Raw genomic sequence first — 22,634 nt, 5'->3', positions numbered from 1 at the left:
AGCCTGGGACTTGTCAAGTGAACTGCTATGTTTACCGCAGCTTTTCCTTATTCAGGAGAAATCTGTGATGCTAAACCTTAGTAGCAATGATACTGGGTTTATTATTTTAAAGTTCAATCGTATTACTCTTTGGGTTTTGAGCTTTCTACCCAAACTGTATTTTCCCCTAAGCCCGGTAATGTTCTGGCAAGAACTGCCCCTGCAGTGGCATTCAGGTGCGCACCTGCTGCACCCCAGGGACAGGAGCACGCCGTCACGCCAGCAGGACACATGCAGGTGAAGACCGAGTACCTGATCTGCGACACCAGTGCCGGCAGGCTGCTCTGGAGAAGCGGCTCCGAAAAGACCAGATCTTCAAAGAGGTGCTTATTGTGCAGCTCCCACGTCACCTGGAACTTTTTCAAGTGTTCATTTTCCTAGTTAGATAGATACACAGAAGATACATCCAATCAACGACTGAAAAATTCCCAGAAGGGTTTCTCCCCCCCGCCCCCAAACCCACATCCCTCTGTCCAGGCCCAGAACATTCTGCTCATGAGGGGTTGCTACTCCCTGTGCATCCAGCCTCCCTTCCAAATGACTCAACACAAAACAGAGGGGTGGCAAGATGCACACAGATGAGGGGACAGAAAAGAGAGAAACCAGCGCACACGTCCAGCAGCCATTTCTCATAACCATGCCTCCCAAATGTACTGCAAGCCCTACCTCTCAAACGACTTAAGTAAATGCATACAAATCCTCTACGCCGAAGGACCATCACTTCTGAGCCTGTCTGGAGAAGTCTCCCGTTCTGACAGACACAGTAACTTCCCTGCTAGTGACAATGCGTGGAAGGTCAGCTCTTTCTTTCCCTGCTAAACATGGGCAACCTCATCAGTTACTTTCGACAACAACTTTTGAACATTTGGAAGCATGCTGGCCATCACAGCGAGTGACCTCCAGAGAGGACAGGGTGACCGGGGCAGACAGCGCCACGACCTCCCCACGTGCAGCGTTCATATTCAACAGCTCTGGCCGCAACCACGCGTGTGTGAACCCACACGTCCGCCTGTCAGTCACACGTACACTACTCGTGGTGCATCACCTCGCACCTGGGGAAACATTCCTCACCTGAGTGACGGACAGTCTGGAGAGGCTTCACTGGGCATCACACTCCAGTCCCCTCTGAACAGGTGACTCATGCCACCCCATGTACTGGTCTGTTCCTATTTACTGTGTAGCCCCACTGAGCTGAAATTATGACACCTGGAGACGTCAGGACACGATCTACACGTGGAGAGCCCATTGCTCTGTGCCCTGATCACTGGTGGGCGGAGGGGCTGAAAGAGCAACTGAGGGTGAACACACACCTGCAGGACGCTGCCGAGCACGTGCGCTCCTGCCCTACCATGCACGCACACCTGCTCTCGGGTTGCACGCAGCCCTCTGCCTGTACTCAAGACCTGCACAGAGGCTCGGCAGGGCATCTATGACATCTGCAGGAGGGCATCTATGGCACCTGCAGGGAGCCTCAAGCCCTCGACTCTGGCAACGTTCCCAGTGCCTGTCCTCACTGCACGTTTAACCGAAACACCAGTGCCTCCCAGGTCTAAGTTTTATCATTCTTGTTTCACACACAGCACCTCTCGGAGCAATTACGATACAGGAAAGCTGGGTGGGGCAGAAGACCAGGGCCTGGGAACCGAAAAACTAGGCCCAAGGCCTGGAATGAGGCCTGATTACAAGCACATAATTTTAAGAACGGGCTTGTAATAATGACATAGCCACCGAGGCAGTGAGGAAAGGACATGTGTCACACACTTCAGCAGAGGCCACTCTGCACAGGCGCTGTGCCAGCACGAGGACACAGAGACTAGCGCAGCAGGTCCCTGACTGCCGGGAGTCCCCAGGGGACAGAGGATTGGCGACGGTCTGATTTATGATTTGTCTCCATGACAAAGGAGCTAAGGCAGCAGCCAGACTAGGCCCTCAGCCAGATGACAGAGGGTCCAGGGAAGGCGTCCAGGAGAGCCGAGGTCCTGCCTGGTCTCCCCTGCCAATCTCTGGGACAGAGCCAACAGTCCCTGCCCGCCAGCCTGTGAGCAACCCTGGGCACTGAGTTACAATACTTGCAAGGGTGGGACCACAGCTCTGGATTTGGGCTCACATTAACTAAAGGTAATAAAGGTAAAGACCGATTTATGAGGAAGATGTTTGACATTTTTTATGAAATCTGAAATTATACTTCCAGGTGAGTCATGCAAGAGCAACAGCAGACCCCAAGCTCGTTTCACAACCTCAGATCAACTTGGGACAACGACACACGCTAGTAGCGCGAGTACTTCCCGTGGGCCACCCTGAACTTGCTGCTGCCGTGCCCCATCCACAGGCCAGAAACAGTGCCTGGGGGGACGGGGTGTGCTGGGGGGGGGGGTGCTGCCACAGCTGCTACGAGAGACGAGACCCGGGGGTCGGCGGAGACTTGGTGCTGCCCCAGCCGGAGGCCAAAGAAAAAGCTCCCGGATGACCTGAGCCTAGGCACTTCCACCCAAACCACTCTCACTTCTCACTTCACCTGCAGGGAGGTGCTTGGGGGTTGGAAGAAGAAAGAGGAAGTGCGTACAGTCAAGTCCTACAGCAGAGCTTGAGAAACAGCTGGAGATTCAAGGTTCTTCTGGCCTTGTAAATGGAAATTCAGATTTCACAATTCTTACAGCCTGGGAAGGCATTTCCTAGGTGAATGGAGGCCTAACTTTGGTCCCAGCTTTATTTCAGTGTGTACAATCATTAGAAAACCTGTGGCCGGTTTGATGCCCAGGGGCACGAGCACATTTCCCAGGAAAGGCATGTGTTTGAAGACACCTCTCTACGCCCTGACACGGTCCGTGGTCCTGCGGCAGCAGGAGGGCCGGAGGGGCTGTCTCCAGAGAGGCTAAGGGAGTGAGCACAGCGTGAGCTGGCAAGGTGTGCACGGCGAGGGAGCTTGCTGCTTCAAGGACAACTGACCCCACTTGTGGCCAATCCCAAAATCCGAGCTCTCAAGCAAAAATCAGAACTTTGGAAAACTTACATCTGCCACTGTGGCCTTGAAGCTTCTCCACATTTAAAGATCTTTCTGAGGAGGGTCACAGGGATGGTGACAAAGGCCATTTTTTATATTGAATATCGTGTTGCCTAACATGATACTGAATATCTTCAGCAAGATCTGTGTAGCTCACTCAGTGAACCAGTGTTTTCAAAATGACCGAAGTCTGATGCTAGAAAACGACCTGAAGCGTGAGCTACACCAGTGGCCTGTGACGGAACAGAGCCGGCTCAGCTCAGTGACCTGGTTTCAGGTTCTACACTGCAGCCTACCATTAAGAAGCACTGGGACTCCGGTGTATTCTCTCAAAGAAGAATTTCCACAACAAACTGAAAAGTCTATTAGACTATTCTTCCAAATACATATCTGTGGGAGGCCCAATTTTCTTCAAAAACTTCAACCAAAGCCACCTATGAAGACACACGGAGCACAGAAGCAGATGTAAGAACACATATGTCCTCCGTTAAGCCAGACACTAAAGAGATGTGCAAACATGTAAACGGTACCCCTCTTCTTACTAAACGTTTTGTTTTGGAAAACAGTTTTTTTATTTAGAGATATGCTGTCTATGTTATGCAATGAGCTGTTATTTTAAAAGTGATTTAATGAATATCTTTAAATTTCTCCGTTTTAATTTCACCACAGTAAATATTGATAGATAAAATCTGCACAAACAAATGCTATTTGGGGCTCTCAGTTTTTAAACGGAAAGGCGTCCAAGTCCAAAAATGCTGAGACTCTGAGACACGGACTTGGAAGTTAAGCTCACCTCGGCTCTGTCAACTCCTACCCTGCTCAGATCACGGGGTAGACCTGGAAAGACGCTGTTATAAATCTGTGAACTGTTCTCAATCCGGTTTGAATACCCCAAACACAAAAAGAGATTTCTGAGATAACTGGGACATTTTTCTGAGCGCACAGAAATCACCATCAGTTTTCTCAGGTGTGACGACGGTACAGTGGTTACATGGGATGAAGTGAGCTCGCAGAGGGGATCTGCGTGTTGCCCGACTCACTGACTTCTAGGTTTGGGGGTTTTCACATCACATCAACAGCCCCCCACCCCTGCCAAGGTCACCCTAGGCACAGGACCTTGCTGTCCCTCCTGTCGGCAGGGTCTCTCCTGCCCCCTCACAGAAGCTGTGATCATCTGTGGTCCCAGCATTACGTGCTGGACCTAGGCTGTACCTCCTTTCTCCCAGGACGAGAAGAAATCTTTGGAGGGAATGCTGGCTTCTGAGCACATGACTTTCTCAGGATTCCACCAGCTTTCGATTTGTTTTTCCCTCCAAGGCTTCTTGCCTTTCATGCCAACTCAGCAATGCGTTTTAAAAGGTTCTACCTTGTTTTAGCCTGTGTTATCCAGAGCTCAGCTGTCTCCCCTGGAGGAAGGAAGAGTCCAGGTTACTGGTGTGGTGTCTCACTGGAAACCAAAGTGAGTATCTCCACGTGCAAAGCAAGTGAAATAGATCACTGACCAAACAGCTGTATTCTGAGCTTAGAGCTTATGCTCAATAAACACGGTTCAAATTATTTTCCGGTAGCTGAGTAAGATGGCGTGCACTCTAACCGGCCAAGGAGGGTGAGGCTGAGCTGGCCCTGGCTGGCTGGGGGGCAGCAGCAGCTCTCCGCACTGCTCTGTGCACCAGGCTCAGGCCAGTGCTGGCACAGGGGAAGCGGCAGGGGAGCTGGACTTCTGGAGGACGGGGAGACATTCAGTGAGCCAGGGGCGAGTGCTGCTTGGGACGCCCAGGAGTCAGCCCCTCAGGCTCGGTGCTGAAGAGGGTAGCCGCCCGCCCATGCATTCACCCGCTCATTTTCTCACGGTGGGTGCTTCCCTCGAGGTTTTCGGGACTCACTTGCGGGAACGGCAATGCTCTACTGAAGTGATGCCGCTTGAGGAGCTCTGTGAACCCCCCGAAACTACCTGCAAAATGGTTAATTTTTCTATCGAGGTCTCTCAACTTTAGAGTCACATAAAGACCTTATGCTTAAAACCTTCGGAACCACTGGTTACTGCATTTGTTTCAAAATGCAGTTTTACCACTAAGAAAGCGCCCAAAACCAGCCCAATGAACTCACTCAATAGTAAAATTTGAGTGATGATGAGAAACTCCACAGACTATTAGTAAGTCAAGAAAGCAAAGACGGCTCGTCCCTCTGTCCAGCCGGCAGGTGCACCTGAGGCTGTCGAGGACCAGGCCCAGGAGCTGAGTTTCTACCAGAGGCCTCCTTCCACCCCGCTGTGGTCATTTCCCTTCTGAGGCAGTCAGAGACCGCCCACAGGGGGTCAGCGTCTCACGTGGTTCTATGACCCTATCCTCAGTCCAGCGCTGGGCTGGTGAGTAGATCAGTAACAGCGAGCCGGGGGGCCGGACACAGGTGCCCTGCCGTCCCCATGCTCTGCACTCCACCTGAGAACACAGCCCCCATCTGCAGAATTCACAGCACAGCCACTCCTCTGTCTCCTTCCTACTGTCACCCACTCCGGCCCTCACCTCACACGGTCCCCACGCCGTGCCCCCAGGACCCAAGGTCCCCGAGCAGTATTTCGGCTTTCATCCAGCAGCCAAGTCCAGAGGGGAGAGAAAGAGGAGAGGAATCAGGCCCCCAGCCCCGCCTGCACATCTCGGAGGAGGGGACGGGCGTGACGGGCCTCCAGACCCCCCGCCCCGGGCAGGGGACGTAGCCGACTCACCAGGGTGCCGAGGAAGGTGCTGATGGTGCGCGCTGCCTGGCACAGGGCACCGTACTCCTCGAGGAGCAGGGAGATGAACTGGTGCGCTTGCGGGGGGCCCTGCAGGGCGGACGGCGACTTCACCCTGGACGCGGCCGACAGCTGCCGCAGAAGCCGGACCTTCATCTCTAGCACGTACTCTCTGGCCTGCTGCTCCAGCCGCTGGTACAGCTGGTAGGGGTCCCGCTCGCAGAGCCTGCACAGGAGAGAGAGTCACCACTCGCCCGCAGGGGGACCCTGGGAGCCTGGGGGTGCCCACCTAACGACGACCGCCATATTCTCACAGTCAGCCTGCTTGACAGAGGGGGAGCCCCCAGAGCCACTGGCCAAACGGCAGTGACCGGCGTCCACTGAGAGCTCGCTGTCAACCCCCGAGGCGACGCCGGGTCAGACGCGAAGCCACATGGCTGGGCGAGTCCCCGGACTCAGGCAGCCAGCAGGTAGCAGAGCAGGCACAGCGGAGCCGCGCAGGGGCCACAGAACTGCCAAGCCCGGGAGACCCCAGCACTCATCTCTGAACGCTTATATGCGGACAGCTGAAAAGCCACGGCCCCCAGAGGTGACACCTGGGCTGCAGCACGGGAGTGGGCTGCTCTTCCTTCTTCCTAGGAATTCAGTATCTGATCCAAATGGGCTTCTTCTACTATTTTCATAATCAGAAGAAACTTTACAGACAGTGTATCTCCTTTTAAATCATCCCACCAAAAGATAGTAAAGGCGGTAAGATAAAATGTGTAAGCTGAAGATCAGAGACAACAAATCAATACACGCCCCAATCAGGCCACACAGCAATGATCATTTTCATGAATTTCTTCCCTAACTTGGAGATCATCAACTTTTACAAACTTGTTCTATAGTAACTGGCATGACTGTGTTTCAAGTGACCACTCGTTTCAGCTATGCACTTCTGAGGAGCCTCCAGATGGAAACCTACATCGGATGAAGCGACAACTACAGCACCCGCCTGGAGCCCGTCACCAGGAGGAGCCGCTGAGACAACTACAGCACCCGCCTGGAGCCCGTCACCAGGAGGAGCCGCTGAGACAACTACAGCACCCGCCTGGAGCCCGTCACCAGGAGGAGCCGCTGAGACAACTACAGCACCCGCCTGGAGCCCGTCACCAGGAGGAGCCGCTGAGACAACTACAGCACCCGCCTGGAGCCCGTCACCAGGAGGAGCCGCTGTGACAACTACAGCACCCGCCTGGAGCCCGTCACCAGGAGGAGCCGCTGTGACTTCCGCACCCACGCTGTACAATACATTAGGCTGTAGCTCCTGGATTTGGGTAGTGGATCCTTTCACCCCTGGGCACCACGCTGGGTCAAAAGAGAAGACTGTAAGTTGTCACCTATTCCACTTTTAAGTGACCACACTACCTAGGTTGTAAAAGACAAGAGCTGAGTGAAAATGGAACTTGTGTAGCCTTACAAAAAACGTGGCCAGAGAAACAGTAAGAACTGATGGGACTCCCACTGTGGTGAGTCTACTTCACACAGATATATTAATTTTTTAGCTTAGCATGACAATCATAATTTTAATTACTAGTACAGCAACTGTTCTCTGAAACAGAAGGTATTTCATCTCTTAAAGGAAAGTCACAGAAGACTCAAAATGACACAGGGACAATCGAACTTACAAGGAGACTGGATGCCTCCTTCTTGGTTCTCTTCGCCTGCTGGAATTAGACATGGGTTGCATTTTATTTCTTTGTCCATTTCTGTATCTTATAAATTTAATGACTTGACCACATGGTACTTTTGCAAGTAGACTTGTAAAAAGCACTATGGCCAAGGGGCAGGAAGATGAAGATGCTGTGGAAGCTCACCCAGCCGTGCGTTCAACAAACACTGGGCCCAGGCGGCTGTGTCAAAGCCACAGCAGGAAGACGCCAGGAAAACAAACTCTCAGGCCGCTGGATGCTCGGAGCACACACACATACAGAGCGTAATTCCAGGTAGTGGCAGTAACACGATAAAAAAGAAGGGAAGGGTTGATAAGGAATGATGCGGGAGGCCCCTTGGAGTTTAGGTCAGGTGGTCTCTTTGAGATGGTGACTCTGAAGTCTAAAGTGAAGGATGGAAGGGAGGAAAAAAAACCCTGAGCAAGGAAGAACATTCCAGACCGAGCGAAGAGAAGAAACCAGCAGGTCTGTGGAGGACGGCATGAGAGCCAGTGTGGCTGAACGCAGTGATGATGTGCGAAAATGGGGGGCGGTGGGAGGGGGAGGCAGAGCGGCAGGATGCCAAGGGCCACGGAAAGGGGCAAAGGAGAATCGCCACCAGCTGTCAGGTCCTAGACACGGGCTTTACAGACGGCCCTTCCTGGTGTGTGCTGGCGTTCAGACAACATGAGAAGGATCCTTAGACATGGAGACCAGGAAAAGCGTAGGACGTGGAAAACACGCGACATACATATACCCGGACCTCAAATGGCGGCGTGGAATGTTTCCATTCTTAACGGTGTGTTTCGTTACTAGAATACTGCTGTTTCCCAAACCTCTCTGCCGTAACGTCCCATCTGAACAATCGTTTACTGAGCATTTCCTTCCAACTGTCTCTGATTTTACTCTGGCCTCTTCCGAAGCATTCACAAGCTGTGAAGCTCCAAGTGTGACATGCAGGTTATATGTACGTTCCTAATGTTCACTAGGAAACCTAACTTCTGAAAAAGGCACACACCACCTAGAGCCATTTCACGTAGTCAAACCCGAGACACACCGGCCGAATCACTAACTAGTTAATACAGCCCATAGCCAGTCACCACCCCCATCTGCAGGATGAACTCTACAGTACAGCGAACAAGAGGTTACAGAACCCCAAAGGGGCAGCATTCAAAACATGAAAAAAGGACCAAAATGAGAATCAGTTCATGGAACGTCTCGCTCAAATTTACTGCTTTTATTGGGAACACCTCCAAACAGAGGAAACAAATGGTACAAACTCTAAGGAAGAATAAAAATTACACCCACTTCAAACTCTGTGCCGTCACTGAGCACAAGGTCCCCGCCTGCGCGAGCGCCCTGCCGTGAGCCCCGCCCAGTGAGAAGCACCTGTGTGAACGGGCCTGTGACAAACGGCTCTCCATCCGCCACCGGACCTCACGGGGCCTGGGTTTCCTCATCTCCTAAGCGGCATAGCTGCCTCTCCTCCGCGGGGCAATAGAGCAGGAGTGCCTGAGAAAGTGCTCAGCGCCATCGCGGGCACAGCAAGTGCCCAGAAGGAGTCTTACTGTCAGCCTCAACACTAAGGAAGGAGACAAGTACGTCCGTTCGCTTTCATTACACAGGTAATAAGCCTTCCATCAGAATGAGAATCTGAGAGTTCACCCAGCCCGTCTGCTGCAGGCCTGCCACGTGCCCGGGGCCGAGCTCGCGGGACAAGCTCTCCCAACCCCGAGAGGGGAGTCCCCCCGAGCAGAGGGGAAGCCCGGGTGGGCGGCTGGTGGGGGAGGGCCGCGCCTGGGCAACACGCACCTGTCCACGAGCTCCTTCACCCCCTCCTTGTCGGGCACCAGAGACTGGTCCTGGTCGTCCGCCAGCGGGGTGCCCGCCTGCCGGTAGATGCAGCGGACCGTGTAGCGCACTTCCGACCAGTAGTTCTGCAGCTGCTGAGGTTCCCGCTCCGCCTCTGCCGAAATCTCCCTGAGGACAAACGCCCACAGGACCGGCGCCATCAGCCCCGGCACAACCCCCAGGGCCCTTGGCTGTCAAGGCTCCCATGGGCCCTGGTCCGCCTCGGCCGAGCCGGGACCCGAGACCAATCAGGACCCGCGCGTCCGGCTCCTCTTCCCAGGCCTCTGGCAGCGGCAGTGACGGCCTCCCCAGCCTCCAAGTCGGAGGCATCCATTGACCTGAGACCCTAACTATTTCGGGGAGGCTCCCGCCCTCTGTGAGGACGTGCCTCCTCCCACCAGTCGTCAAGGGCAGCAACGAAGGAGGACCCCACCCCCCGCAGGCGGAGGGCCCCCCCCATACCCGTACCTGCGCTCGCTGCAGGCCTCGCAGGCACACGCGGTGTCCGAGGGGGCGGCTGTGGGCAACGGCTGAGCGCCCAGGGTGAGCCTCCCGCCACCGGCCTCGGGCTGCGAGCTGCCGAGCGGGGAGTGAAGAAGGAAGTCTTGACCCTGCTTTAGAGAAAAGAGAACAGACTCATTATGAGTAATGCTCACGGCCCAAATTCGTTACTAAGTATTCAGGACAATGCCTTTTAGAAAAAACGTAAAACCTACACATCAAAAAGAAAATATTTCAACTGACACTACATAGGAAACTTTCTCTCTGACACCCAAGAATTTTGTCTGGAACCGATTATTTTTCTACCTTCTGATAGTCACATCATAACCACACGAGGACGGTCCATGAATCTCCTTCATACATTAAAAAAGAGCGATTCTACTCCCAGTGCCCTAACTGGTACCTGCAACCACCATCCCGGGGGACGCCGCTCAGCAGAAACCCGAGCCTCTGCCCCACAACGTCCAGGAGGAGGTGGGCTCAGACCTCGCCACCCAGCGGCCGCCATGGAGATCACGACCCCTCACCTCCCCCTGCCTAAGAACATGGTCCCACGACCCGCACAGCCGCCACCTGGTCCCTCGGGGACGTGGGCTCCAGGTTTAGGGCCGAGGACCCACACACAGTGCAGGAAGGTGCTTGCACGTCCCCCCAGGGCTCGTGAGCAGGGCAGCCAGCTCCGGCCAGCGCCCCAGTGGCCTGAAGAGAAGGGCCAAGTCACAGGAGAGGCTCCTGAAGGGAGGACAGCATCGCTCCTCCTCCCGTCACCGTCAGGTCAAGTGCAAAGGCTCTGAGACAAGCCCGGCTCAGCCCTCAGCCGGGTGCCAACGCCCCCACATGCGGCCCCACCCCACCACTGCTGGATGAAGCGCAAGAAAGTCCTCCAGTGGAGGGGCCGGGAGCAGGGGAGCCACTCCCAAGCCGAGGGTAGGGCTTGCGCCATCATCAAAGAACACCCCCAGCCCGAAAACGTTCCTGCTGGGTGAGCGGACCCCGGAGTTACACCGGGGGCAGAGGCAGAGTGGGGACGGGGGTGTCACACAGTCCCCAGCAGGCAGTCCAGTGCAAGGTCTCGACTGAGGCCTAGGAACACCTCGACAGGGCCTCCTATGGGCAAGAGCCACCCGCCATGGATGACCTGTGAGGACCGCAGGGCCTGGGCACCAGAGGGGACCACAGGGAGACCAGCAAAGAACGGAAGAGTGGGGGGGCGGGGGTGGCAAGGGGAAGGCCGCAGGACAGGCACCGCTGCCCTCCAGCCCCGCAACATGCCCTTGGGTGACGCCGACGTCACTCATGGAAGCTGGGGGAGAAGCTCTGAACCAGATGAGACACTTGCGTTTTCTGCAGATGGGACATGCATTCCTGACAATGAGACAATGCGGATTCTAACTGTGCCTGGAGAGGCCACGGGTCTGACGGACAAGTCAGCGAGGGGCAGGAACGGGCGGTCAGACGAGACGGGTCTGAGGCAGTGGTGGAGGAAGCAGGCTGCTCCCCGAGAGCAGCGAGGCCACGCATCCTACCTCCACCCCCCACGCACCCACACTCCACCCCACCCACGTGTCCAGCCCAGCCGAGGCCACTGTCACCCACCCCAGGCCTGGATACCACAGTGCTACAGCTGCCTTGCACACCGAGGGTCCGTTCTCCAAGCAGCAGCCAGGGTGGTGTTTAAAGCACGAATGAGACCATACAGATCCCTGCAAAGACCCTCCCACACCATCTGAACAGACTCTCATGTCTTCCCGCTGTCTTCAAGGTTGGCCAGGACCAACGTCTGCTTTTATTTCACTGCACTTGCTCCCTTCACCCAGAGGGCTAATCTACTAAGCCTTTGAGTGGCTTCCGACAAAAGAAGAATTCTCTCCATCAATCACGCCTCAGCAAAAAGATACCTACTCAGGGGGGCTGGTCGGACCAGTTCTCAATTCTTGCGTCTCAGCTCCAAACCCACCACTTTCTGCCCTGCAAACACTGCTCCTCTGCTGTGGTCGGCATCTGGCCTCTTCGGCAGAGGCCTCCCTCCTGGTCCCCGGCTGCACTGGCCCACTCCTACCACTCGGAGGCCGAGGGACCGGGTGCAGCCCCTGCTCCGGCAAGCCCGCCAGCCGCTGCTTCAGCCTCCCAGCAGCCCCTCTGCTCCAAATGTGTCCTCGAGCCCTCCCCTGACCCAGAGTGGCTGCTCCCTGGATGCACCACAACTGTATCCTTAGAGCTCCCTTCTCGGGTCTGGGCATGGGTCTCCTGTCACTAGCTCACCACCCTCCACATTCAAGTGACCCTGTTCACATCAGTGGTGCGCTGCCGCCTCCTGACCTTGGTCACCCTGGCTAATCTCTGACATCACAAACTGCTATCTGAATTCCTGGGGTTTCCCTGTTTTAGACCTGTCTTCACCACAAGAAGATCAGTTCCGTGAGAGCAGGACCCGTTCTGACCCGCCTGCCACCGCACACGAGCACCAACGATGCTGCCTGGTACCCTGGGCAGACTCGGAGCAGCGGCCAAGAACCTGAAAAAGTAACCTTTCCTACTGACATGGGAGGAAGCTTCAGACCTTTCAAAACAGGGCGCGTGGCGACCATATGGTAAATCCTTAAACGTGTCACCTCACGGTGCGCATCTTAGACAGATTTAACTTCAGCTACTGCGTTATGCCCAAGTCCAACACAGTTTAAAAGAATACAACAAAATCCAACACTTCAACAATGTGAAATATACAATGTCCAGCATCCAATAACAAAGCCAAGAGGCAGGAAAATACAACACATAACCAGGAGGGGAACCAATCCATAGAAACAGACCCCAAATAACAGAGATGATGCAACCAACAGACAAGGACCTGGAACTGGAGACTATGAATAAACTCCATATGCTCATGAAAGTAGAGGAAAACAAACATGGTGAGCTGAGAGACCAAAGATGCAAAAATACGCAAATGGAACTTCTGGAGTTGAAAAATAAAAACTATCTTGAAAGAAAAAAATACATGAGATAGACTTAAGAGCAGATTACACCCAGCGGAATATCAATAAACCTGAAGACAAGTAATACAAATAAATATCCAAAATGAAGCACAGCGAGAAACAGGATTGAGAAAAACAAACAAAGCATTTGTAAGACAAAATCAAGATGTCTAACACACAGGTAATTGTGTCCCAGGAAAAAAGGGGCTAAATGATTGAAGATTTCCCAAATTTGATGAAACTGTAAACTGACATATCTTAAAAGCTCCTGCAATCCCAAGCACAGTAAACCAAAGCTAACAACCAAGGCACACGGAGCAAAACTGTTAAACACCAGTGAGAAGTACACAGCTGAGAAGCAGGCAGAGGAAATCACCCCTTCGGTCTACAGGAGCAAAGAGAAGAACGCCGCCGCCACTGCGCATCAGAAACAGGTTGGGCGGCAGAGACCTGACCTACAGCCTAGAATTCTGAACAAAAGTAACAGTTAAAAATGAGGGCAAAATAAAAGCTCTCAGTCAGACAAACAGGGGCTTCCCTGCAGGACAAGAAATGTTAAAGGCAGTTCCAGTTAAATGGCCCCAAGTGGAGATGTGGGGCTCACACACGATGAAGATGTGGGCCAAAGACCCCCTCATTTGTAAACTCTTTTAAAAAGGTAACTAACCTGGGGGGGTGGGGGGGGTGGGGAGAGGGATAAATTAGGAGTTTGGGATTAGTGGATACAAACTACTATATATAAAATAGATAAAAAACAAGGTCCTACTGCATAGCACAGGGAACTATATATTCAATATCCTGCAATAAACCATAATGGAAAAGAATATGAAAAAAGAATATGTGTGTATAACTGACTCATCTTTGCTGTACACGAGAAACTAACACAACACTGTAAATCAACTCTACCTCAAAAATAAGAGAGAGACTAAGCAAACTATGATATCAGAATGATGGAATACTCTGCAGCCATTAAAATACGTATAGAGTCTATACAGAGATATGAAAAAAGCAAGTTAACTATTTAAAGCAAAAATAATAAAAATCTATGGTAAAGTTTACAAGAGATATGCAAAAAATATATGACTACACTAACACAAAAAACGGTGGTGCTCTGAGTACAATATTGAAAGGTTCTTACACTACATATTAAGTACATAATATTCTTTGAAAGTAGAGGCTGAAAAGTTGAAGATATATACTGTAAACTCTAGAACCATTAAAAATTATGAAACAAGGTGATACAGGTAATAAGCCAAGAGGAGGTAAAACAGGGTCATAAAAATATTCGGGGACTTTCCTGGTGGTCCAGTGGTAAAGGATGCACCTTAAAATGCAGGGGACGCGGGTTCGACCCCTGGTCAGGGAACTAAGATCTCACATGCCACGGGGCAACTAAGCCCACGTGCCATAACTACTGAGCCCACGCACCTCCACTAGAGAACCCACGTGCCGCAACTACAGAGCCCACACGCCCTAGAGCCTGCACGCCACAACTAGAGAAGAGAAAACCTGCACACTACAACTAGAGAGAAGCCCATGTGCCTCAACGAAGATCCTGCATGCTGCAACTAAGACCCAATGCAGCTAAAAATAAATAAATAACAAATCTTAAAAAGAAAGAAAGAAAGAAAGAAAAATATTCAATTAATCCAAAAGAAAAGACGGAAAAGAAGAACAGCAAACAACAGATGGGAAAAATAGGGGGGAAAAAAAAAAGCAAGATGGTATATTTAAATCCAAACTATCAATAATTACATTAAATGGAAATAAATATTCCAATTGTTAGCAGAGATGGTCAGACCGGATTAAAAAGCAAGAGCCACTATGTTTTCTACAGGAGATTACAAAGACACAAATAGGTTGAAAATCAAGGTTAGGAGACAAATTCCATGCAAGCACTAACCAAAAAAAGCTGGGTGGTATCAGCACCAGCAAAAGTTGGCCTCAGAACAAGGAATATTGGCGCCAGTGAGGGGACGATGAATGTGATGATGATAAGATAATGACGACGACGAGACTGATCCAACAAGAAGCAATAACAATGCTAAACGGGGAAGCACTCTAAAACGGGGAAGCCCAAAATACGTGAGGCAGGAACTAAAGGGATAAATGTAAAAGTCCACAATTACGTCTGGACATTTCAACACTCCTTTCAATTACTGGACTAGACGGAAACATCAGAAAGGGTGTCAACGTGACCACCACCGTCAACCAATCTGATCTAACACTCACAGTACACTCTTCCCAACAGCAGCAGAACACAAATTCTTTCAAGTGCACATGGAACACTAACCAAGACTGAACACAAAACAAATGTCAACACGTTAAAAAAAATTCAATCATATTAAGTACGTTCTCTGATTACAATGATAATAGTAATAAAAAGGTCAAAAGGTACAAACTTCCATTTATAAAGTAAATTAAGTCAAGAGGGTCTAATGTACAGCATGGTGACTACGTCAATAACGCTCTACTGCATATCTGAAAGGTGTTAAGAGAGTATATCTTAAAAGTCCTCATCACACACAAAAAAACTGTTTTTGTAACTATGTATGATGATGGACGTTAACTAGACTTACTGCAGTGATCATTTTGCAATCTATACAAATACTGAATCATTATGTTGTACACCTGCAACTAACAGAATGTTGTATGTCAATTATACCTTAATTCTGGGAACTCCCTAGTGATCCAGTGGTTAGGGCTCAGCACTTTCACTGCCAGGGCCCAGGTTTGATCCCTGGTCGGGAAACTAAGATCCCACAAGCTGTGTGGCACAGCCAAATTAAAAAATACATATATATACATATACCTTAATTTAAAAAGATATCTAGAAAACACACCAAATTACAAGGAAGTTTAAAAACACACTCTAAATAACCCATGGGTCAAAGGATAAATCATGCTAAGAGTAAGTATAAAATATTTTGAACAGAATGAAAAACACAACATATCGAAATCTGTGGGATGCAGCTAAAGGAATGCTTAGATACAATTGTCGGGAATAAAACACATATATCAGAAAAGAAGAAAGGTCTCAAATCAATGATGTAAACTTCTACCTTAAGAAACCAAGAGGGCTTCCCTGGTGGCGCAGTGGTTGAGAGTCCGCCTGCCGATGCAGCGGACACGGGTTTGTGCCCTGGTCCGGGAAGATCCCACATGCCGCGGAGCGGCTGCGCCCGTGAGCCATGGCCGCTGAGCCTGCGCGTCCGGAGCCTGTGCTCCACAACGGGAGAGGCCACAGCAGTGAGAGGCCCGTGTACCGCAAAAAAAAAACAAAAAACAAACAAACAAAAAAAAAACACAAAAGAATAATAAATTAAGTATAAAGTAGAAAGAAAGAAAGAATAAACCTAAGAGCAGAAATTAATAAAATAGAAAATGGAAAATCAATTAAACCAAAATGTGGTTCTTTTCCCTTTTATTGAAAAGATCAATGAAAATGATAAACCTCGAGCCAGGCTATCAGGGAGAAAAAGAGACAAAAACAAAACCCAAACAGGAATGAAACGGAGGGCACACAATCACTACAGATCCTGTGATAAATTTAAAAATAACAAGGGAATATTCTGAACAACTTCACACCAATATATTTGACATAAAAAGGGCGAATTTCTTTCTCTCCCCAGTTTTACTGAGATACAATTGACATATATCACTGTGTATGTTTAAAATGTACAGCAAAACGACTTGACTTGCATATACTGTGAAATGATTATGCAAATTTCTTTAAAGACAAAAATTAACAAAGCTCACTCATGAAGAAAGACAATCTTTACTAACTAAACTGGACTCACAGTTCAAAACCTTCCCAATAATGCCAATTCTAGGTCAAGAGAGCTTCACTGGTGAATTCTACCAAACATTTAAGGCAGAAATAATACCAATTCTACGCAAACTTTTCCGGAAAATTAAAGAAGAGAGAATACGTCCCAGCTCATTCTAAAAGGCAAATATTACCCTGACACCAAAACCACACAAAGATATTGTCAGACAAGAAACTTAGACACTAATATCCTTCATGAACACAGATGCAATAATCTTCAGAAAAACAGTAGCAAATCCAATACAGCAATCTATAAAAAAGATAATACACCATAACCAAGTGTGGATTATCCCAGGAATGCAAGGTTCATTCAACATTTCAAAAATCACCATGATTAATTTTGTTAACAAACTAAAAAAGAAAAGCTCTATGATCATCTTAATAGATGTAGGAAGAGAATCTGTCGAAATTAAATATCCATTCATGATAACTCTCAGCAAACTAAAAACAGAAGCAAACTTTTTCAACCTGATCTACAAGGTTCTTCTTCTATCCTTAATGGTGAAAAACTAAATGCTTTCCCCTTAACACTGGGAACAGGGAAGGATGTCTGCTCACACCACTTCTATTCAACATCATACTGATGGCTCCAGCCAACGGAATAAAGAAGAAAAAAAAAGACATACAGATTGGAAATGAAAAAACACATTATTTTTAGATGATGTGATCAACTACGTAGAAAACCCTACAGAGTCTACCAAAAGACCACTAGAATTAATAAATGAATCTTGGGACTTCCCTGGTGGTCCAGTGGTTAAGAATCTGCCTTCCAATGCAGGGGACACAAGTTCAATCCCTGGTTGGATAACTAAGATCCTACATGCCGCGGGGCAACGAAGCCCAGGCGCCACCAACTACTGAGCCCACGCAGCACAACTAGATAGCCCGCATGCCACAAACTACAACTCTGCAACTAAGCCCGTGCGCCATGACTACAGAGCCCACGCGCTCTGGAGCCCGCGTGCCACAACTAGAGAGAAGCCCACGTGCCGCAACAAAAGATCTCGTGTGCCGCAACTAAGACCCAATGCAGTCAACAAATAAATAAATAAATAAATGATTTTAAAAATAAATGAATCTTCACAGGATATAAGGTCAATATACAAAAAACAGTTACACTTCTATAGACTAGCAATAAATGATTGGACACTGAAATTTTTTTAGAAGTGCTATTTAAAATAGCAAGAAAAAGATGAAATGCTTTGGAAACGTTTCAATACACTGTGTGTAAAGCCTACATATTGAAGACTACAAAACTACTCTAAGAATAAACTTAAAAACTAAATAAATGAAAAGTCATATCATGTTCGTGGACTGGGAGACTCAATATTACTTTGATGTCATTTCTCCCCAAATTGGTCTATAGACTCAACACAGTGCCAGTTAAAATCTCAGTGGGTTTTTCTGTAGAAACTGGCAAGATGATTTTAAACATTATATGGGAATGCAAAGGACCTAGAACAGCCAAACACTTTTTAAGAAGAACAAAGCTTGAGGATCTTTACTACCTAATTTCATAACTTACTATAAAAAGCTTCAGGAATCAGGACAGTATGGTACTGGCAAAAGCATGGGTATACATGTAGAGTGGAAGTCCAGAAGCAGACCCACACATACAGCATCAACTGATTTTTGACAAAGATGCCAAGGTATTTCAATGAGGAAAAACAGCATTTTCAACAATAGTTCTTGAACAACTGCATGCCCATATACAAGGATGAACCTCAACCCTTACTTCACAAAAGATACAAAACTTCACTCAAAATGGATCAAGAATCAAACGCAGAAGCTCAAACTGTACGACATCTAGAAAAAAACACAGGGCAAAAAAATCTTTATAAACTTTGGGTAGCAAAGATTTCTTATACAGAACACAAAAAGCCCAAATCATTTAAAAATTGATGAACTGGACTTGACCAAAATTAAAATTTTTTGATGTTCAAAACACAGTGTTATTGGGACTTCCCTGGTAGTCCAGTGGGTAAGACTCCACGCTCACAATGCCGGGGGTCTGGGTTCGATCCCTGGTCAGGGAACTAGAGCCCGCATGCATGCAGCAACTAAGAAGCCCGCATGCCGCAACTAAAGGATCCCGCATGCCGCAACAAAGATCCCACGTGCCACGAGTAAGACCCAGCGCACCCAAAATAAATGAATAAATAAATGTTAAAAACAACAACAATAACAGTGTTAATGTAATGAAAAGGCAAACCACACTGGGAGAAAACGTCTGAGAAACATACCTGATAAAAGGCTTTGTATTCAGAATATATAAAGATTTCTGGCAACTCAATAGTAAGACAAACCACCCAATTAAAAATATGCAAAAGGTTTGAACAGTCACTTCACTAAAGAGACAGAAAATAAGCACATGAAAAGATGCTCAACAAGTCATTAAGAAAATGCAATTTAAAACCATAATGAGATAACACTATGAGCCATTATCAGACTGGCCATAATTAAAGGCTATCAATATCCAACCTTGGTGAGGATGGAGATACAAAGGAGAACTCTCATACGCGGCTGGGAAACAGTATAAGCGTTTTGGAAAACAGCATGAGAGGTCCTTACAATGTTAGTCACACACTTACCCACAACCTAGCAATTCCACTCCTAGGTATTTACCAAAGAGAAATGAACTCTGTCCAAACAAAGACTTGTACTCACATGTTACCAGCAGCTTTATTCATGATAGCCCAAACGAGGAAACACCACTGTCCCTCTATTGGTGAATGGATAAACTATGGTTCATCCATACAGCGGAATACTACTCAGAAATAATTAACTACTGATACATGCAAGAGCATGATAAGACTTAAAAGCATTATATTAAGCTAAAAAAGGCAAAGACTACCATTCAGATTATCTTTCTGTGAGGCTGACTCAAGTTCTGCCCTCTTGATCTGACAATTCGTGGTAGCAGTGACACATTTTATTAGCACAACCACTTTCATGAGGTTCATTACAAAGGAATTTTATATGTTTGCATTATGAACCAAGACTCAACAGAGCAAACATTCGCGATAAGGACGACTGTTAACAAACTCTTAAATGGTTGGTTTCAATTGGAACTACATGCCTTTGATTAGAACTGTGGTCATGGTAACTATTAAGAGAACCTGGCTACTTAGTGGAAAACGCAAGACTTACATTTTAACAATATATCGGTGAACACAGACACAAATGCTAATGTCCACAACCAAAAGCCTTTATACATCAGTCAACCCTGAAAACAGAAAAGTAGAATATTAATTTGCTAAGTAGTCATCCTTGTGGCAGGATGCCTGAGGGCTACACAGGCCCCTTTAAAGAAAAAATAGGGACTTCCCTGGTGGAGCAGTGGTTAATAATCCACCTCCCAATGCAGGGGACAGGGGTTCGATCCCTGGTCCGGGAAGATCCCACATGCCATGCAGCAACTAAGCCCGTGTGCCACAACTACTGAGCCTGCGCTCTAGAGTCCACGAGCCACAACTACTGAGCCCGCGTGCCTAGAGCCCGCGCTCCACAACAAGAGAAGCCACCCCAATGGGAAGCCCACGCACCGCAACAAAGAGTAGCCCCCGCTCGCCGCAACTAGAGAAAGCCCGCGCACAGCAACAAAGACCCAACGCAGCCATAAATAAATAAACAAATAAATAAATAAATAAAATAATAAATAAATAAAAGAAAAAATAATTCTCCAGAGTACCATCTCCCACTCCCCCACACAAGACTTAAAACTATTTTTGTTACTTAAACAAACACAAATGTAAAATGCAACATAATTTATGTTTTTAAGGCCTTTTTACAACTATAAAAAACCAAGCTGGTCTACAACTTAAATACAAAACCCCCTGAAAATCATTAAAATTCAAATTAACATTATTTTAAAGACACAGATGGAGGAATTCCCTGGCGGTGGTCCAATGGTTAGCACTCGGCACTCTCACTGCTGAGAGCTGGTTCAATCCCTGGTTGGGGAAATTAAGATCCCACAAGCCTCACAGCAGGGCCAAAAAAGAAAGAAAAAAAAAAAAAGGATGATTCGTTGAAACCAAATTGTTAAATTCAACACAGCCTGGTTCTGACAACTAAGTGCAGGCAGGCTCTCCTGAGTCAGGCCTGCACCCCGTGGGTCTCTGCACAATGCTTCAACCATCCCACCTCTTTGCCTGTCTGAATTTCTCCTGCACAGAGCGGGTCACACCTTTGATGGGTCTTTGCTTGGCTTCAGCAGAGAATGTGAATATCAAGACAGCTTCTGCTGCTGCCTCAGTAACCCTGAAAAGCAGTGCACCCAGGCCCACAGAAGTCAGGGGCAAAGCCCTCCACACGATCTGAGCATGCCCTGCCCCATTACCAGAATACAAGCCGTCAGAGAACTCACAGATCAGGAACACACGTCCACAGCCCCAACAAGGTGTGAACTCTACTGTACAGGATGCATACTGTAAACATTCTTAAGTCCTGAAACATTACCTGTGGATACAAATCAAAGGAAGCCTCGGTCCTTCATTCAAAAATCATTCCCAGGTACCTGCTCTGTGCCAGGCCTGTGTAGACACCCTGAGATGGGTGAGACAGGAACCAGGGCAAAGGAGTTGCAGTAGAAATTCGACGTGGGGTTAGGGGGTGCCAGCAGGTCGGAAGGGCTGAGGTGCATGCTGGCGGTAAAGGGTAAGCGACTCTGCTCTCAGTTACCCTGAGGCCAGGCCTCTGCTGAGCCTGTTCAGCCAAGCCGCCCTGCCTGGCTCTCTCTCCAACACCGGATGCTGCTGAGGGGGAAGGTCCTTGCCGATGGGCAGGTCGGGGCCACTGCTCAGTGATGTCTCCACCTTCAACAAGCACCTCAGGCTGTCCAGCAACCCGGACGCCCCGCCAGCTCACTGTTCTTACTGAAACCTCACCCACTCCCTTGCTCCTTCCCAGTCCCCTCAATCCACTCTCGCTCTCAAAAACAAGTTTATAAAAAAGTCCTGGCGGCAAGTTTCTCAACTTCTACACTCCTCACCCGACCTTACGTGCATCCTCTACAGGCTTGCCTGCAAATCTGTCTCTTCCAGAAACAGACACTGGCTCTCCTGTCTTAGTGGGACCTCATGAGGGCACCATCTGTCTACCTTACTGCTCCCCCACCCCAGCCTTAAGCTCTGCCTCCCTGATGCCAAGCCGAGGTGAGAACACAGGCGACCGGGGCTCAAGTGCTGCTGGCGCTCACTCCAGAAGCTGGGGCTGCCTTACGAATGTGTCTGAATTACCTGTAATCCAGCAACTCCACTCCACAGATGAACACTCTGTGATGCCTGGGCTCAGGGATGCCCGGAGAGCTGGTAAAACATCACTTCTGGGGGTGTTTGTGAGGTGTCTCCGGAGAGACCAGCACTGGAATGGGCAGGCTGAATACCGAAGCCTGCCCTCCCCAGTGAAGATGGATAGCGTCCACTCCTCCAAGGGTCTGAACGGAGTAAAAAGGCAGAGAGATGCCCACCTTCTGCCCTCGGACACCAGCGCTTCCGGCCCTCCGGCTTTGCAGAATGTGCACAGTGAGACTTCTGGCCTCCGTAACCACTTGAGCCAGTCCCTACGATAAACATCTTCTTTTCTTTTCCCTATCTATCTAACTATCCATCCATCCATCCATCCATCCACCCACCCACCCATCTCCTGTTGGTTCTGTTTCTCTGGAGAATCCCGACCAAAACACACCCTAACAAAACTCTTACAAACGAGTACCAAGAGATGGATATATAGATGCCCGATGGCATTTTTTTTTTTAAATAACTGCAAAACCCAGAAAACAACTCTGTATCTTCCAACAAAATTTGTTTAAGTAGTATTTTTTAATGGGCATTTTGTTTTCGATACTGGGCTTTAATTTTTTCCCCCAGTTTTATGGAATAATTGATGTACATCACTGTAAACTTTAAGGCATACAGCATGATGGTTTGATTTACCTATACTGTGAAATGATTACCACAATGGGTTCAGCTAACACCCATCTTCTCATACAGACAGAGGACAACCTTTTTCCTTGTGATGA

At 48.8% G+C, this 22,634-nt stretch overlaps 1 protein-coding gene across 6 annotated transcripts in view; it reads right to left on the bottom strand.

Moving 5' to 3' along the window:
* Positions 1 to 22,634, bottom strand: part of FAM193A (family with sequence similarity 193 member A) — a 174,156-nt gene that overhangs the window by 65,901 nt on the left and 85,621 nt on the right. For 4 of the 6 annotated variants that reach the window (XM_089911408.1, XM_089911406.1, XM_022554880.2 and 1 more), the window contains exons 3-6: positions 9,782 to 9,927; positions 9,275 to 9,442; positions 5,763 to 5,997; positions 292 to 416 (exon numbers count right to left, since the gene is read on the bottom strand). In XM_089911408.1, the coding sequence (XP_089767534.1) occupies positions 292 to 416; positions 5,763 to 5,997; positions 9,275 to 9,442; positions 9,782 to 9,927 (674 nt within the window). The remainder of the gene's footprint in view (positions 1 to 291; positions 417 to 5,762; positions 5,998 to 9,274; positions 9,443 to 9,781; positions 9,928 to 22,634) is intronic. The other 2 variants (XM_089911407.1, XM_022554882.2) reach the window with 1 other exon arrangement.

Source organism: Delphinapterus leucas, chromosome 5 (genome assembly GCF_059928025.1).
Source record: "Delphinapterus leucas isolate spDelLeu-1000000601 "Yukka" chromosome 5, BTC_Dleu_Yukka2, whole genome shotgun sequence".
Classification (NCBI taxonomy): Eukaryota; Metazoa; Chordata; class Mammalia; order Artiodactyla; family Monodontidae; genus Delphinapterus; species Delphinapterus leucas.
Note: the sequence above shows the minus strand (reverse complement) of the source record. Positions and strands in the feature narration are given on the sequence as shown.